Source organism: Schistocerca serialis, chromosome 2 (assembly GCF_023864345.2).
Source record: "Schistocerca serialis cubense isolate TAMUIC-IGC-003099 chromosome 2, iqSchSeri2.2, whole genome shotgun sequence".
Lineage (NCBI taxonomy): Eukaryota > Metazoa > Arthropoda > Insecta > Orthoptera > Acrididae > Schistocerca > Schistocerca serialis.
In genome coordinates, this window is record NC_064639.1 from 465,354,499 (window position 1) to 465,374,232 (window position 19,734).

Consider the following 19,734-nt stretch of genomic DNA (forward strand, 5'->3'; position numbering starts at 1 on the left):
ACCAGTAAAGTCACTTGTGCTGCAACCAACAGAAAGGAAATTGAAACAGTAATACACCCGCAATGACTTCTTGTTTGCCTCAGGTCAGCTAACACCTGGGTCCACGTCGGTCAAATGCAAAGATATTAAGAATTCGAACAAAGATGAATGTAGTTCCCCTTCACCAACTTGGACATCCTCAACAACAGTAATACTGCATGACACCTTTGTCCCATGAACCTCCATTTGACAAGTGCGAATCACCAACTGATTCTTCTGAAGTCATCTGACTGACCCAGGGAGGTTACAGGTACCTCTGAAGAAAGAGGATTGTGATCCCCAAGCCTCAGAACCCTGTAAGAGTGCACAATTTAAATCTGCCACTCAGAAGCCACCAAAGTAATTACCCATTATAAGAGAAATATCTCCTATCATCTAATATGGCTGTTCTCCAATGGAACATTTATGGCATCAGATCACACAGGGCAGACCTACAGCTGATATTGCAATCACAACTCCCAGTTGTTTTATGCCTCCAAGAAACAAAATTATGCCCCCAAGACTGCTTTGATCTCTTACACTTCACTCTAGTATGTTTCAACTTTCCTTCTGAAGAACTAACTCCAGCTCACTGGGGTGTCCTGACACCCATTTGGGACAACAACCATAGTCAGACCATTTCATTGAACAGCCAGCTACAAGCTGTTGCTATTCATCTTTCTCTCTCCAGTTATACCTTTCCTCCATGTAATATCTACACACAACCGTCATCTGATCTCACCGTGGCACACACATTGGAGCTTACTGCTCAGCACCCTCAACCCATTTTGCTACTCGGTGACTTCAGTACCCACCATTCCATTTGGGGCTCTCTGAGAACCTGCCCAAGAGGCTCTTTCCTGGCAAATATCCTCAACCATCTTACTGTTGTTTCTCTAAATACTGGTAAACCCACATTTATTTCAGAATCTGCACATACACACACAGTATCTAACACCTGGATCTCGCATTCTTTAGTGCACAGCTTTCCCACTTTCTAGAGTCATCCACCCTCTTCGATACATACTCTAGTGATAATTTCCTGTGTGTAATTCATCTGCTAACTCATGTACCATCTGTGTGCAAGACCAGTTGTCAGCTTTCTAAAGCTGATTGGAGGCCCTTCTCTTCATTGGCAACATTAAATTACAACCTTTCTACAGCAGTGTTGAGCAGGTAGAGTACTTTACAAATATTGTTCTAACTGCCATAGAATGTTCAATCTCTAGAACCTTTTCCTTACCATGATGTGTACCAGGCCCCTGATGGAATGAGGAATGCTGCGATGTGATTTGCTTGTGGAGATGTGCTCTGTGTGTCTCCGAACACCATCCCGCAAAGGAGAACTGTATTCATTACAAATAGTTTCATGCAAAGTGTTGTCACATTATCAGAGATACCAGGAAACTACTTTGATCTCTTTTCCTAATTCTTTTAACCATTTTATTACCTCTTCTGTAGTTTGGGGTAACCTACATTTGATTTCTGGAATTGAAGTACATCTCCCAGTTCCTGGCCTGATGGTAATGAGTAATGCCATTGTGGACCCTATTGATATTTCCAACATGTTGGTTAGATACTTTGCAGAGATCTCAAGCTCCACCCATTACCATCCTGCCTTCCTTCTTTGGAAATGAGAATAGGCAACTTGAGAGATATACTTTCCCTCAGAATCATGAATGCTACAATACCATTTTTACTATGAAGAAGCTGAAACATGCTCTCACTTCATCACGATCCTCTGCTCCGGAGCCAGGTGATGTTCACATTCTGATGGCGCAGCACCTCTCTCTTGGTGGCAAGCACTTTCTCCTTCATACATATAATTGCACCTGGACAGATGGCATGTTTACCAGATGCTGGCTTGAAGCCACTCTAATGACCATACCCAAGCCTGATAAGGACAAACATCTTCCATTCAGCTACCACTCAGTTTCCTTAACCAGCAGTGTCTGCAAGATGGTGGTATACATGATCACTGGTTGGCTGATATGGTGGCTTAAGTCTGTGAATTTGCTAACAAATGCACAATGTGGATTTCATAAACACTGCTCTGGAGTTGATCATCTCATCACCCTGTCACCTCCTGTTATGAACAATTTTCTGCAGAAATTCCAGGCTGTAGCTGTGTTTTTTGATTTGGAGAAAGCTTATGATACCTGCTGGACAAGGGGCATCCTCTGTACAATTCACTCATGGGGCTTGCAGGGCTGCCTGATCCATTTTATTCCCGAGTTTTTAAAACACTGGGTTTTCAGGGTTTGTGTGGGTTTGACTCAGCCTCAGCCCTCTATCCTGAGCGTAATGCTATTTGCCATAGCATTTAACTGTATTGTGGACTGTCACCAGCCAGCCATCTCAGGCTCTCTTTTTGTCGAAGATTTTCGGATCTACTGCAGCTGTCAATGGACATGTTTACTTGAGTGATGACGTCAGTGATGTCTTAAACACCTTTACTCACGAAGTATTGACAATGACTTCCAATTTTCCATGAAAAAAACTGTCTGCCTTAACTTCTGGCAATGTACAGAGTTTCTTCTACCATCCTTATATCTGTGTCCTGTTGCACTTCTGTTTGTTGAAACCACAAATTCATGGTGCTCCTGCTTGATAGGAAACTCTGCTGGTCCTCCCACATATCTTACATGGCAGAATGCTGTACCTGACCTCTAAATATCCTGTGTGTTTTAAATGGTCCTTCAAGGAGAGCAGATCAGAAAATCCTCCATTTATACCAATCCCCTGTCCAATCAAAAATGGACTGTCTCATTTATTCATCTGCACTATTGTCTATTTTATGCAGTTTCAACACAATACACTATAAAGGCATATGTTTGGTCATTGGGGGCTTCCTACACTAGCCTGGTTATGAGTCTCTATGCGGACACTGCTGAACTACTGCTGTCATACTAGTATGATGCTCTCCCCAGCAGATACTCATGCTGTCTGTTCTCTATGCTCAACCACTATCCTATGCATCCTTTTTTTTTTACGACTCCCTTGACCACCTATACAGGGTCAGTGCAACCTCCCAGAGTTCCCTTTCGTATACTGCTTTGGAAGCTTGGCCCTATGTTACCTGCCACATTCCCGAAGGGTGAGTGCCCTTTACCACTTTGGCTTTGTGCTGAGGTCTATGTTCATCTAGAAGTTAGTTCACTTCTCAAGGATACTATTCTAGATTCAACCTACCACTACTGTAAGGTTCTCAAACTTTGCACCATCATCTACACTGATGGCTCTAAGACTGACCTTGATGTTGGATGTTTCTTTTCCATTTGCAATAAACATTTTAGATACCAGCTTCTAGAACAATGCTTGTTTTTACTGCAGAGCTTTCTGAACTCTATCAAGCCACCTAGTACATCCAACGGCACAGGTTTCTCAATCCTGTATTATGTTCAGATTCATTCACTCCAAAGCCTCAGTCTGCTATACACTTACCACCCTATAGTGCAATGAATCCAATAATGCCTCCATTCACTCACTGATGATGGAGCCACCATGTTGTTGATGTGGATTGCTGATCATGTTGGAGTGTTGGAGAGTGAAGCTGCTGATGTTGCTGCTCAAGCTGCAGTCCAACTACCTACCCCTTTCATCTGTTCTGTCCCTATAGATGATATTTGTGTTGCTGCACTCGGGAACATTGCATCTCTCTGGCATGAACACTGTTCTTCTCCAAACTTCAGGAAATTAAACACCTTCCCATGGCTTGGGTGATTTTCTCTTGTCCCTCCTATCGTGAGGAAATACTTTTAGCTATGCTGCATATTTAATACTGTCATTTTAATCGCTGTCATTTGTGAACTGGAGACGCCACACCCCTCTGACCTTACTGCAACCCACCATTGACAGTATGCCATTTTCTGACCCAATGCTGATTTTATAACTGTTTATGTTTTCATGTATGTTTGCCATCTGAATTAGCAGGTATTTTAGCAGATACAGCATGAGCTGTAGACGGTGTTTCACTTTTTATTCATTGTAATAATATGGAGAAGGAACTTCAATTTTCAACCATTTGAGCAACCTCCTGTCAATTTTAGTCAGTTAATTGGGCTGTGAGTGTTATTGACTGCAAATTCATGCAGTAATTGATCATTTCAAGTTATGACATGAGCACTTATGACCTCAATTGTTTTTGCCCAAAATCTTAATATCCCTCTCTCCCTCCCTCCCTCCCTCCCTCCCTCCCTCCCTCCCTCCCTCCCTCCCTCCCTCGTGTGTGTGTGTGTGTGTGTGTGTGTGTGTGTGTGTGTGTGTGTGTGTGTGTGTGTGTGTGTGTGTGTGTGTTTTCTACTTCAGTGCATAACCAGTTATGAATGAACTACCATGTCCATCTTCACAAGGCAAACATTTCCAGTAACATTGACATTTTGGTCACGAGCATATCACCACAATTGGAAATGTTAGCAACCTTAAAATGTTTTGATGGTTCTTGGAACAGCCTTGAATACTTAACTTTCAGATTTGCACTTCACTGAAGGGATGGTGTAGCTCTTCAAAAGTAAATTTCTTCCCCTTTTTGAAGCATGCCTGGTGTCCACATCTAGCAATATTAAGATAGTTTTTGTGGTACATGAACTATTAACCCTCAAGGGGCATGCCTGTGTGTAAAGTGTACTAGTCACAAAAAACATTATTTTGTACCATTTCATTTTTTTAAAAATTGGGAGCCCATACCTATTATTTCATTATTGCTTCAGCTAGCACAGAATACATTCAAGTGAGTAGCTAAACATAAAATAAACAATAAGATAGGTGAGAAGAAATTTACGAACTGTGCAAGAAAATGACCTAGGTTCTGAGCTAGTAGCACAATCCCATAATGAGGCAGTTATGTCATAAATCTGTTGCAGCTGTGCTATTGAATGCTTACTGGGGTACCATTTGTGTGCAACACTGTAGTAGTACAATGGCAGGTTTATTTTATTATTATTTAATTAAACAGTGATTTAGCTCATATTATGGTAGTTTAATAAAACAGCAATAAAATAAACTAACATAAACTGTAATACAGATTTCCCCTAGTAACCTAAATACAGTTATTTTTTACATGTGTACAAATTGAATTGCATGCTTGTTCATGTTATGAAAGGTGGTATGCCTGGTCGAGGGTTAAATGACATAGACGGCACACTGGATTTTAACTTTCACCTTTTTATTTCTAAAAAGGCATACACAGATTTATCATCCTAGTCTTATCTAGGGTTGATGTAAGACTTACCTAATGGTGACGTAAGACCCACTGGTTCTCACATAATGTGCAACAATTACAGAAGATTTCTATGTATTGTTTGAACTGAACATAACTAAACATACAATTGAAATGTATTAACATTCATGAGTTTGAGTATAAATTTAGTTAAACAGATAGTGGCAACAAGTTTGATATAATAATTGTGTTGAAATAAATAAGTTTTCACATCGAAATCGCATGAAATATTCTGTGTTAACAATTTATTGATGAATGTAGTCAGTTACTTTGTAATTACACCATGACTTTTGTTGCTAAAATGACTTTGGTGTCTTTACATAGTGTTCTCTCATCATTACTAATGCATTTTCATGTCCTGATCTTACAAATAATATTTTTAGTGTGTATTTATGTTTGGTCTAATGTAATTTGAGCTTAAAGTATAGTATCTCCATACGTCAATCAGATTTAAATATTAGGCATCGAATTTTGTTATATCAGTAAAGTAAGTAATTTTCGTATGTATGGTAATTGTAAGACAATATAACTGAAATTTGTGCATGTACATAACATGGTGTAAAAATTGCATAATACTATTACAAACCCTGAAATCCTTGGTATCAATCTGTTTGTGCTGTCCCACTTTGCTACATTACAATTGGCTGTGGTAGCCTGAAACCAATTATGTCATCAAAATAAAGCATTTTAAGAGTTCATGGCTGGTTGCATATTCACCAACATCATTAATGGCTTCAGATTTCATAAGATCAAACATGGATAAAATAACATTAAAATTCACTACATTACTGTGCATATTTTTCATGTGAACTGTCTTTCATTGTGACACCAGGTTTCTGCTTTTGTCTGTAGCTACATGCAGCAGATATGTCTACACTATTAATGGACATTGGCAGGTGACAGTTAATAATAGATGAAGCTGTTCAACAGACAGAATTCATTTAAAATCTTTCAGTTTACAATACAGTCAAATAAGTTACAATACTCAATAATGTTATTGCTTACAAAACTTCTATAGCACAATCCCATTAAATTGCTAAGATATTTTGTGTATAAGCATGCTTTCAATGTAAAATTTCTTCATTACAGATATATGGTTGGGTACCAGAGTATTACAATGACACGAACAATCTCCCTGAAGATATGCCTGAAGATCTGAAAGATCATATTCGTTCAATCACGGTTCCTGAAAAGGTACAGCATATGTATATGTTACAATACACTCTATTAGGAATGGATGAATGTCAGTAAAGAAATAGGTAGTTAGACATCTGAGCAGAGTTAAAGAACAAGACTGAATCTTTCACTCTGTTATTGAGACAACTATGTATAGAAGTTCCTTAAATCTGGAAAATGTAAAACAATTTTTTTCCTAACTTCTTGGCTTTAGTATTTCTGTAACTACATTCAATTCATGTTGGCACATTTTGAGATTGAAAGGGGGGTGGGGGTGGGGGTGGAGGGAGGCAAGAGAACAATCAACTATTATTATCTAGGAAGATATGAACTAGCTCTAAAACTTCCTTGTTAAGGTCATACTGATATTAACGTGTGTGGTTCCCAAGTAGATCTGTTACCTTCTCAACTGCCTACTTGCCCCTCTGTCAGGAGCTTAGGAGGTTTGAGCATGGTGTAAACGATCACCTAAGGCAGATGAGCACCCTCTGAGAGGTTCCCCAGTTGGAAGGAGCCCACCACCAGAGTTGCTGGCAATAATGGGGGATTTTTTCACAATGAGCCAATCACCATCTTAGTCTACATCTACATATACTAAATGTAAACAAAATGAGGCTAAAGATACAAAGATTCTGCTAGATGCACCCAGGTTCCTTGTGGTACCACATACCAAAGGAGGTCAGTCCTTCGCTATTTAGAAAGTTGTTGATGCAGTTCTAAGCCCTGTGAAATCCTGCTCATGCTTATGTAATGGCACTTCGCGTCTGAAGGCCAATTGTGATTTTCAAACCCAACAACATTCTGTTCATGTCAATGCCCAGCATACTCTGAATTCTTCACATGATATTTACACTAGGCTGCCTGATGGTCTGACTAAGGAAGATATCCAAAATTACCTCTTTGATCAGGGAGTCACTGTGGCCCATTGGGTAATGATAAAAGTTGATGGAGACTTAGTGCCTACATGCACTGCTTTTCTCACATTTGATCAAGGATTAAGGCAGGTTGAGAGGTCATCACAGTCTGACTGTACATTCCAACCCAATGTGCTGCTACAATTGTCACCGTTATAACGACACTCATGTGTTCTATCAAAATGTGGTGAAATGTGTTACTTGTGGTAGAGAAGCTCATGAGGGTGATTGCCGCCTCCTGCCCACTGCATCAGTTGTAATGGTGACCATGCCTCGTCCCCCCAGGGGGTCCACAACTCTTTTGTGGATACGTGCGTGGCGAGCACGGGGCCCCGAGCCATTGCAGCCTTCTTTCTCTCCCGGGCTGCATTTCCTTTCCCTTCCCCTCCTTTCCCCTCCATACCCCTTTCCCCTCGCCCTCTCCTCTCCCTCTATTGGTGTCCTTGCTTATGTTGGCCCCCGCTATCCTCCTGGTTCTGTTGGTTTTACACTCTGGCTTTGTTGCGTAATCATCTCCTCCTTTTGGCATTCCTTGGTCCCCCTCTGGGGTTTGACCTCCATTCCAAAATTTCTCTTCCGTAGTGTGAGCCATTTGGGGAAGAGCACCTTACCTAGTGTCTCCGACGTGTGCCCTCCTAGTATATTCCACCTTTTCTTCTACGTCGTTGTCTGATGCTAGGGTGCATAGCCAGCACGGTAGCCAGCCCGTGTGGTGGGGTCGCTATGTACCCTTTTGGTTGAGCCCCCTGAACACACAGGGATCACACTTCTGATACCTGAGCTGTGACCTCCTCATGCATGCCTTGGAGTGGTTGCTCGTCATCCTGGAGCATCGGAACTCCCGGCAATGGCCGCCGTGCCAGACGGCCCTTGCTGTGGCTGGGTGGCGCCCGTGAGGAGAGCCCCTGATCGGAGTGGGTGGTATCAGGGCGGACGCTATGCAGATGAAACGCATAAGGGTCCAAACCTCTGGCCGCTCTTCTGCGGCCGTCTCTCTGCGTGGTACTGATTCCTCAAGTGCTGCTTCTCTTGCCCCTTCGGCCTTCCCTTCCGTGGCTACCCCCTGGGAGGAGGGTCAGGCCGGTCGTCTAGGGGCAAAACCTTTCCCCCGTTATCTAGTTTGCACCAGGACTGATGGAGATACATTCACCAGTGTCAAACCTTTATTCTTTGTGGAACACATTGAAGACAAGTTCGGCGAAGTGGACTCCCTGAGCAAGATGCGGTCGGGTTCATTACTGATAAAAACTGCTTCGGCTGCCCAATCTGCGGCCCTTCGTGCCTGTACCCATCTTGGCACAATTCCCGTGTCCATTACCCCTCACCAGTCTCTAAATATGGTACAAGGTGTGATTTTTCACAGAGACCTCATCCTTCAAACTGATGAGGAACTTCGGGACAATCTCGGACGGCGGGGTGTTCACTTTGTTCGGCGTGTTCAGAAGGGTCCTAAAGATAATCGTATTGATACTGGTGCCTTTATCCTGGCCTTTGAAGGGGATACCCTTCCTGAGAAAGTTAAGATTATGGTCTATCGCTGTGATGTGAAGCCGTACATCCCACCTCCTATGCGGTGTTTTAAGTGCTTGCGTTTTGGCCACATGTCTTCTCGCTGTACCCAGGACCCTCTCTGTGGTGACTGTGGACGTCCACTCCATGAGGGGAGTCCCTGTGTTCCCCCTCCTGTATGTGTAAATTGTCATGGTAGTCATTCTCCACGTTCAGCAGATTGCCCAGTCTATAAGAAAGAAAAAAAGATACAGGAGTATAAGTCTCTTGATCGTTTAAGCTACACAGAGGCCCGTAAGAAATATGCACGATTGCACCCTGTGTCCATGACATCTAGTTACGCCTTGGTTACATCTTCATCCCTTCCTCCCCCTTCCTTACCCCCGTCCCGGACCCCTTTCCTTCCCCCCTCCCCTGCGGCTCCCACACCTTCTCCTCTGGGCGCCGCTCCCCCTCCCCAGCCGGAGAAGTGTCCCACTCCTTCGGCGTCTGCCGGTCAAGGGCGCCTCTCCCGGGATGCCCCTTCCCGGCACCTTCCAGGTCAAAGGTCTGCTGCAGCGCGGCGACCGCGAGAGCCGCGGTCTATCGGCCCCCAGGTCGCCCGGTCTCTTTCTGTTCCTGATCTTGCTGCAGCTGGCTCCATTATGCCACACAGCCCTCCTCGATCTCAGCCTGAAAAGAAGAAGAAACATAAGTCCCGGGACAAAGAGCCTCTGGTGTCACCGGAGGTCCCTTCTCCGGCTTCACAACCGGATTCTGACCTGTCGTTTATGGATGTCGCCCCCTCCTTGTCGGTGACGGGTGGGGACCCGGCGGTATGACTGGATTTAGCGTGTTCAGCCCTCATTTAAACCATCGTTCTGTGGTTCTCCAATGGAATTGTAATGGCTACTATCGTCACCTTCCGGAATTGAAATCCCTTCTTTCGTCCTACTCTGCAGCTTGTGTGGTTCTCCAGGAATCTCATTTTACTGATGCTCACTCACCGACCCTCCGTGGGTTCCGTGTTTTCTGTCGAAATCGGGTCGGACCCTTGCGGGCTTCTGGTGGCGTTTGTACGTTGGTCCGTACAGACATTGCTAGCACGTGGATTCCTCTCCAAACTACATTGGAAGCAGTTGCTGTTAGGGTCCACTTAGACTCTGCAGTCACAGTATGCAATCTTTATCTCCCTCCTGACAGGACTCTTACACCTGCTGCCTTAACCACCCTTCTTCAGCAACTTCCTCCTCCCTTCCTCCTCCTTGGGGATTTTAATGCTCATCATCCTTTGTGGGGCAGTGCCTTTCCATCTAGACGAGGTCTTCTTATCGACCAATTTATTGCAGACCACGACCTGTGCCTTCTTAATGATGGCTCCCCTACTCATTTCAGTGCTGGTCATGGTACTTTTTCTGCCATTGATCTTTCTCTTTCTTCTCCCTCTCTCCTCCCTTCATTACACTGGTCGCCACACGACGACCTTTGTGATAGTGACCATTTCCCGTTGATTACCACGCTCCCTTCCCGCTCCCCGATGGAGAGGTTACCTCGTTGGTCTTTCCACCGCGCCGATTGGCCTCTATATACTGCACAGGTCGAGTTTTCTCCCTCTTTGTCGGGTTGTATTGATGACGTCCTACGTGACGTGTCTGACGCGATTGTTCGCGCTGCTAACCTTGCTGTCCCGCGCTCATCTGGACAATTTCGTCGTCGGCAAGTCCCGTGGTGGAGTACGGCCATTGCCATTGCCATCCGTGATCGCCGTCGAGCTTTGCAACAGTTTAAGAGGCACCCATCTGTAGCCAGCCTTTCTACCTTTAAGCGCCTTCGCGCTAAAGCCCGTTATTTAATCAAACAGAGCAAGCGGATATGTTGGGAACGATTCGTTTCTTCCCTTGGTTCCACTGTCCCTCTGTCACGGGTATGGGCTACACTTCGCTCTCTCCAAGGTTGCCATCGGCAGTCCACCCTCCCAGGCCTTCACCTCCCAGATGGCATTTGTACGGACCCATTAGTTCTCGCAGAACATCTTGCAACCCATTTTGCAGTGGCATCAGCGTCGGCCTCCTATCCAGCTGCTTTCCTTCATCAAAAACAGCAGGCTGAAGCTGTCACCTTATGTTTCACCACTTGTGAGTCAGAATCTTACAACGAACCTTTCACTGAATGGGAATTTCTTTCTGCTCTATCTGCTTCTCATGATACAGCTCCTGGCCCAGATTCCATTCATAACCAGCTGCTTCAACATCTCAGTGCTCTACAACGGCACCATCTTCTTCGGGTGTTTAACCGTATCTGGCTCCAGGGTGACTTCCCTTCTCAGTGGAGGGATAGCATTGTGGTTCCTGTCCTTAAGCCTGGTCAGAACCCCCTATCTGTTGACAGCTATCGGCCAATTAGTTTGACCAATGTTGGTTGTAAGTTACTTGAACGGCTGGTAGCCCGTCGGCTCACTTGGGTCCTCGAATCTCGGGATCTATTGTCCCCTTACCAGTGTGGCTTTCGAGAGCGACGATCTCCAATCGATCATTTGCTTCGCTTGGAATCCGCAGTTCGGCAGGCTTTTTCCCAGCGCCGCCATTTGGTTGCAGTGTTTTTTGACCTTCGCAAGGCCTATGACACGGCCTGGCGCCATCACATCTTACTAACCCTTCATCAGTGGGGTCTTCGGGGCCCACTCCCGATTTTTATCCGCCAGTTCCTGATCCATCGGTCATTCAGAGTTCGAGTTGGTACTGCTTTTAGTTCTCCACGGACCCAGGAGACGGGCATCCCACAGGGTTCTGTCTTGAGTGTCCTTCTTTTCCTCATTGCTATCGATGGACTTGTGGCCTCTGTCGGTCCCTTGGTCGCCCCTGCCCTGTATGTGGATGATTTCTGCATTTGGGTTAGTTCCTCCTCGATGCCATCTGCAGAACGGCAGCTCCAGGTGGCTATACGGCGTGCCTCTGCATGGACCCTCTCCCACGGGTTTCAATTCTCTCCTTTAAAATCGCGGGTGGTCCACTTCTGTCGCCGTACTACGGTCCACCCTAATCCAGAGCTCTATCTCGCTGCACAAAGATTGCCTGTGGTTCCACAGTTTCGTTTCCTAGGTCTTCTTTTCGACAACAAGCTCACTTGGCTGCCCCATATCAGACTCCTGAAGGTAGGATGTTTCCGTAAACTCAATGTCCTTCGCTTCCTTGCCCACTCCTCCTGGGGTGCGGACCGTTCCCTCCTCCTCCGTCTTTATCGTGCTCTAGTTCTGTCACGTTTGGACTATGGTTGTCAAGTTTATGGTTCAGCTGCTCCTTCCACGCTGCACGTGCTGGATCCAGTCCACCATCGTGGTATCCGTTTGGCCACCGGTGCCTTCCCTACTAGCCCTGTTGATAGTCTCCTGGTTGAAGCTGGGATCCCCCCCCTTTCTGTTCGGCGGTCCCAGCTTCTGGTGTCTTATGCCCTTACTATCCGTTCTTCTCCCGCTCATCCTTCCTATTCTATCCTATTCCCAGACCATGGACGTCGCCCGCCTGACTCCCGCCTTCGGGCGGGTTTACCGGTTGGGCTGCGCCTTGCGTCTCTTACCCGTGATTTTCGGTTTCCTTCTTTGTCCTGTCTTCCTCGCTCCCTCCCCTCCACCCCTCCTTGGTTAGTTCCTCGGCCTCGAATTCGGATGGATCTCCGCCGCGGTCCGAAAGATTCCATCCCCCCGGTGGTGTTCCGTTCCTTTTTCCGCCAAATTTTATGGGAGTTTCGGGATGCTGTTGTTTTTTACACTGATGGCTCTAAATCTGCTGATCATGTTGGGTATGCCTTCACGTCCTTTGTTGGAACGGAAAATCATCTACTGCCACCCTCATGTGGGGTGTACTGCGGAATTGATGGCAATTTCCCGGGCCCTTACCTTTATTAAACAATCCCAACACAACCGCGTTTTGTTATGTACGGACTCGATGAGTGGCCTTCTTGCTATTGACCGGTGTTTTTCGCGCCATCCCTTGGTCTCTGCCATCCATGACCATCTCGCTGATCTTCACCGTGCTGCTTGTTCCATTGACTTCCTATGGGTCCCGGGCCATGTGGGTATCCCGGGTAATGAGCTCGCTGATCGTTTGGCTGGGGGAGCAGTTACTTACCCCCCGTTTTCTGTAACCCCTCCTGCAGCGGATTTACGGCTTCACATCAAATCCCACTTTGTACAGTCATGGGCCAATTCTTGGGAGGCTACTCCACTGTCTAATAAACTTCGTGCCATTAAGGTGAATACAGGCCCATGGCGTTCTTCCTTTAGCCTCTCCCGCAAGGACTCGACCACACTGTGTCGTCTCCGCATTGGCCATACCAGGCTGACCCATGGTTTCCTTTTGCGTGATGAGCCACCCCCGCTATGTGGTTGTGGAGCCTTCCAGTCAGTGGCCCACATTTTGGTTGAATGCCCCCTTCTTTTGGCTCTGCGTGCTAAGTACAGACTCCCCCACACTTTACCTTTGATGTTGGCTGACGATTCCCGGATGGTCTCTCTGGTTCTAGGTTTCCTCCGGGAGAGTGGTTTTTATTCTCAGTTTTAAAGTTTTTAATCTCCCTCTGGTGTTGGGGCAGGGCGGTGAGTGTTTGGGTGTCTCCCACTGTAGGCAGTGTTCAGAGATTCCCGATTCACCTCCCTGACCGGAATCCTCTTCTCTTTCCCTTTTACTCTGTTTTTACCCCTTCTTTTTAAGGCTTGGTTAGTTTTTCTATTCCCATACGTACTTTCTGCATTATAGCAGTTGTACCTTTTAAGTCACAGGTGGTCTTGCCTATGCTGTTTCAGCATAGTGTTGGGTTCGTTCTCTTGCCAACTTCCCTCATTTGTTTTTACTAATGACAACGTGACTGCCCTTTTACGTTTCCCCTTTATCCGTTTTATTTTTCTGACTATACTGAGATGTCCCGTTAGCAGAATGGAGTCTATTTGAAACAAGGGACTGATGACCTTGCTGTTTGGTCCCTTTAACCTCAAACAACCAACCAACCAACCAACCATGCCTCGTCATCCCATGGGTATCCCATGTATCTTGATGAGCAGTTCATTCAGTAGGTCAAGGTGAAGGAGAAAGTACCCTACCCTATTGCTCACAAGTTGGTAGCTAGTTGAAAGCTCTGCATTTTACCATCCGGTACAAACAGTACCATTCTTGATATGCCTTGCTCCAACACTGACATGGCCATGCAGGCTTGTGACCTCCATTTCAGTATTGCAGTTGTGAAATCACCTGGTATTACAGTGGCATCTCCTTCTTCTACAGCTGCACAACAAGCCATCAGATCTTCATCCCAGCAACAATATCCCCTGCTACACAACCAGCATGTTGGAAAGGACAAAAGCAATACTTCCATGAGGACTTTTTATGTCCTGCCAGTCAACAAACATCTGAGTCTTCATCTGCCAACTGCAAAGGCTCCAAGAAATCAAACAAAGCAAATGGTCTTCTCTTTCTCCAACTTGGATATACTCTTCACTGTCATTACTGTGTGATACCCTCATGCAGCTGACCTTCACTTTGCTGGCACACTCTGTAGATTTCATGGAACAGGATCCTCCAGCCTCTGCACTCTTAGCAGTGAGTCTTCAAAGGATGGCACTGGGAAGCTTTCGAGGTTGTTATCCTTATTTGTTCACTCCTCCCCATTCCCCATTATGACTCTTCTCTAATGGAATATCATTGCAGTAGATGATACAAGGAGGAATTACAGCTGCTCTGGAAGCCTCCACCTGTTTTCTGCCTCCAAGAAACAAAATTGTTTGCTTGCGACTGTGCAGACCTCTAGTGTTACCTTTCCAAGATGATGGCATTCCATCTCCCATCTCATGGAGGAGTCATGCATCATGCTACTCATCCAGGATGATGCTCACAGCCAAAACATCTTGTTGAACACCTGGCTGCAAGCTGTTGCAGTGTGCATTTTTATTCCTCATTTCACCTTTTCTCTTTGTAACATCTACATCCCTCTGTCATTCACTTTCACCAGGGAGACTTACTCCAGCTTACTGGTCAGCTCCTTCACTCCCTTCATGTTGTTATGTTGATCGGAGACATAAATGCCCACTATCCCCTTTGGGGCTCTTCGAGAACCTGTCAAAGAGGTTCCCTCTTGGCTGATCTTCTCAATCAGCTCAACCTCATTTGTCTTAACATTGGAGTACCTCCCTGTAAACCTTCAACAAACAAAATTTGTCCAGTTTTGATGACGTCATATAGAACCTTATGAACATTATCCTTACTACCGAGAATGGTCCATATCACACACTTCATCTTTACTGCACCATATCCCAGGCCCCTGGTGGCCTGAGGTATGCCACAATGTGATTCAAACAGGGATATGCTCTCCATGTTTTAACCATCATCTTACAATGGCAAACTGTACTTGTTATAAATAATTGTACATGTAGTGTTGTTGCATTCTTCAGGACTGTAAAAAAAAGGCAGGTGGATTTCATTTACTATTTCTTTCAACATTTCAGTCCCTCTTCTGTCATGTGGGCAACCTCCATGGGCTCAAAGACCAATGTCCATTCTCTGATTTCCAGCTTGACCATAGCAGATGATGTCATTGTTGTCCCTATTATCTCAAGCACCTTTGGCTGCTATTTTGTGGAGATTTTGAGCCCAAGCCACTATCATCCCAAATTCTCTCCTCAAAAATGATTGGAGACAGTTCGGGTGATACCTTTCTTCTCTCAGAATCATGAAAGCTAAAACGCCACCTTTACTTTGAAGGAACTAGATCATGGCCAGCTGGTATGGTGGATCAAGTCTCACAATCTACTAACCACAGCATGATGTGGATTTTGAGTGTACAATTCAGTAGTTGAGCATCTCCTCACATTGTCAATCCAAGTCATGAAGAGTTTTCCGTGGAAATAGCAGACTGTGGCTGTGTTTCTTGATTTGGAAAAGCCTACAACACCTGCTGGAGGGCTTCTGAGGCCACCTGCCAAATATCCTTCAGGAATTTTTAAGAAACACAATTTTAAGGTAAATGTGGGTTTGGCCTTGTTAGAAATCTTTATCCAGGAGAACGGGTTGCCTCAAGGCTCTGTCCTGAGCATCGTCCTCTTTGTTATAGCCATTAACCCTATTATGGATTGTCCCATGCCAGGCATCTCTGGCTCCCATTTTTTCTCCATGAGCTTGTGTCTTTGAGCAACATCTTCAGTGATTTCTCTATCATCTTTACTCATGGAGCATTGACAGCAGCTTTTGCTTTCCCACTGACAAAACTGTTTGAATGAATTTCTGGTACCACAGTGGGTTTCTTCCACTGTATTTACATCCTGAGCCTGTTGCTCTTCTGTTCACTGAAACTGATCTATAAAATTCTTGGGGCTCATGCTCAACATGAAACTTTATTGGTCCTCCCACATGTCTTACCTGGCTACAAGGTATACCCAGTCCCTCAATGTCCTATGTGTCCTGAGCTCTACTTCCTGGGGAGTGGATTGGACCAACATCCTCCATTTGTACTGATCCCTTGTCTGTTCAAAACTAGACTATGGTTGTTTCCTTTATTCCTCTGCATGTCCACCCATCTTACACCATCTTAACACAATCCACCATTGTGGAATATATTTGGCCACTGGCACCTTTTACACTAGGCCTGATGAGTGTGTCTATGATGCAGGAGCCACCAAATTAAGACTGTCATACTGGCATGCTGCCCCCCCCCCCCCCTTAGTGGGTATGCATGCCATTTGACTTCCATGCCTGACCACTCATCTTACGCCATCTTTTTCAGTGACTCCCTTGACCATCAGTATGGGGCATGCCCTACTTCTGTTACTTCCCATAGTTCACTTTCAGCTACTGCTCTGGCAGCTTAACTTCACGTTACCTGCCACAAATCCCAATGGGTATGCGCCATCACCACCTTGGCTTCATGTGGTGGCTCATCTTCACCTTGGACTTCATTTGCTTCCTGAGGACACTACTCTGGATTTGATCTATCACTGTGTTTCTCAACCTTCACATGCAACTTAGCACTAGCAGCTTTATATACATTGATGGCTCTAAGACTTACTGTAGTGTAAGGTGTACATTCATAATGGACACCAACCAGTTTTGGTATTGGCTTACAGAAAACTGCTCGATTTTTTATTGTAGAGCTCTTCGCTCTCTATCAGGCTACACAGTGACACAGGCTTTTTAATTGTGTCACATGCTCTGATTCTCTCAGGGCCCTTCAGAGCCTCTATGTGCTGTACACCGTCCATCCCTTAGTGCAATGGGTTCAAGAAAGCTTCCACTTGTTCGCTGTTGAGGGAGCCACTGTGATGTTCATTTGCATTCCTGGTCATATCAGTCTGACAGGAAATGAGGCTGCTGGTGCTGCTGCCAAGGCTGCTGTCCTCCTACCTGAACTTGGTAGCTCTTTCACTCCTTTGGTTGATTTTCATGTTGCTGTGTGTCAGCAGATGGTGTCACATTGGCATCACCACTGGTCTTATCTTCATGGGAACAAGCTCTGGGAAATTAAACCTTTCTCAGTGGCTTGGCCAATCTCTTCTTGGCCCTCTCATCATGAGGAGATAATTTTGGGTTGGTTATGTATCGGGCTCTGTTGTTTTAGCAATTGCCATTTGTTAAGGGGTGATCCCTTGCCACTTTGTGCTCATTGAAGTCAATCTTTGATGGTTTGCCATTTCCTGACTGAATGCCCTTTTTCTTTAACCACTTTCATTCCAGTGTATGTTTGCAATCTGACTTATCAGCCATTTTAACAAATGACGCTTAGGCTGTCAACCACATTTTACTTTTTATCCATTGTAGCAATATGGTGAAGAACATTTATCCTTTGGTTCAGGGCCACTGCTATCTCTCCGGCATATTTTTTTGGATCTTCCTCCATGGGGAAGACCTTCTCTTTCCCTTTGTTGACTGGACTTACAATATGATCACTTTTAACTTCTTTTACTTATTAGTATTCTAAGGTTATGACATGACTTCAATTGTTTTTTCATCCAAGAAAAGAAAAAGGAGGGTGGGGGTAGGGGAACATACTTGATGCCAGCTTTGTTAATAACAGAGAGATTTTGACGCTTCATCTGTGGATGTCCTTGATAATCTCTGCAGATTCATGGTAATGATTTGACAGTCACCTGGACACAGTCACAGTAGATGTACAAGAAATCAATGAAGAGACAAATTGCCAAGTTTTCTCAATTTCTAGTTACACAAACACAAGATGATGCAGCCCATAGATGCACTGTGAGAAATCTTGTGGGGAAACAACTGGATGAAGCAGTGATGGTATTGAAAGAAGGGTTGAACTTTGAGCCTACAGATATATCTCCTGAAACTATAGAGAGTGTGAGTGTTGTGGAGTAAGCTATCCAAGGAGTACCAAATGATACTGCAGATGAAATCTACCAGAAAGCCTACCAAACCCTCACAAATTTGGCTCTACCCTGAAGCAACATCTCCAAAACAGAAATGGCAGCATTTTGTATTCTCAGAGAAGACAAAGAAATCAATATTCTTCCAGCTGATAAGGGTAGTGCCACTGTTCTCCTTCAGTGCAAGGATTGAAAGCAGAAAATTTTATATCTTCTGTGCAATTCAGCATATCAGAACACAGCAGCAGACTCAGCCAACAAAGTGCAGCAAAGCACACTTGACCTGTTGAAGAACAGTATGCTCACAAACGTCATCACCAAATCACTTCCCCAGCTCACTACTGTACCAGCCAGGTTGTATGGCCTGCCAAGGCCATACAAACAATAGTGAGCAACACGTCCCTGGAGAAGCAAGTGGCTTGTCTGTTGGGCACTCATGTACGAAATGATAATTTTATCTGCTGGCAGAAAGAGTTAAGGCTGCAGGAGCTAAATATCATGCTCCGCTTTGATGTTGTCTTGCTTTCCACTCAAATTCCTTCAGAAGACTCCATAAAATTAACTAGTGAGAAGTTCAGTGCTTAGCTGACACAACTTTTTAGACTTGTTCTGTCATGGAATTATTTTGTTTTCTTGTTTTTATTGCACAATATTTTAAGCAGCCCAGTTGCAAGATACCTGTTCATTGGGTACTTAGGACAGAGCACTTGGAAGCTGCTGAACTAAAACCTGTTTCTTTCAGTATGTTGACAACACTTATATTTGTCCACCAGGACCCAAAAATAAGAGAATTTCTTGGAACATCTGAATTCCATCAATGAAAACATGCAGTTTACCATATATCATGAACTCCCCTGTTCATAATAAGAATCATTGACTGTTATGTGCACTTTTTTAGGTACTGTAACACTAGGTGTGTGCTACCACTTTAAGTGAGAAGGAAGTTAAGAATAATAATTAAATGTAAAATGTCCTCATCTGATTCTCACTGATCTTCACTGAAATGTGGCTCACTGTGATAATCATTGTCATCTAGGAATATGATTGGGACAGTTCCTGACAGATAATGCCAAAGCTGCATGATGAAACTTTATCCTTCCTTTTATTTTCTTTGCCACATATTTAAGTAAAATGTCCCAAACTGGTTTCAATTCTTTAGCATCTTCATGACAATTTAAGCCATAATGCACCATTCTCTAACTTCTGCCATTTCAGACTTCTAGCTACTACTTACACAGATCAACAAGTATGAAGTTATCAGATGTTTTCCAGAATAAATTATGCAAATTAGAATAGTGACAATTTTACAATTTAATTACAATTTCAAATTAATTAGTGTGCTTGCATGAGCTGACTCCTTGAATGTGAATTTTTTCCTGCCTGTCAATAGTGCCAGTTGCTGGCAGGCAGCATTTGAGTAAGGTAGTGTGTAGTGTTCACATCAGTTTTTCATTGCAAGGGAAACGACAGAATGGTGGGAGCAGCAGTACTACATCAGATTTTGTGAGAAACCGGGAAACAGCCAGGTGGAAACCACTTAGAAAATTCAGATGGCTTTT

General features: G+C 44.6%; 1 protein-coding gene across 1 annotated transcript in view; it reads left to right on the plus strand.

The window, feature by feature from the left end:
• Positions 1 to 19,734, plus strand: part of LOC126457375 (sodium/potassium-transporting ATPase subunit beta-2-like) — a 136,052-nt gene that overhangs the window by 103,701 nt on the left and 12,617 nt on the right. The window contains exon 5 of the mRNA XM_050093626.1: positions 6,326 to 6,430. Within this exon, the coding sequence (XP_049949583.1) occupies positions 6,326 to 6,430 (105 nt within the window). The remainder of the gene's footprint in view (positions 1 to 6,325; positions 6,431 to 19,734) is intronic.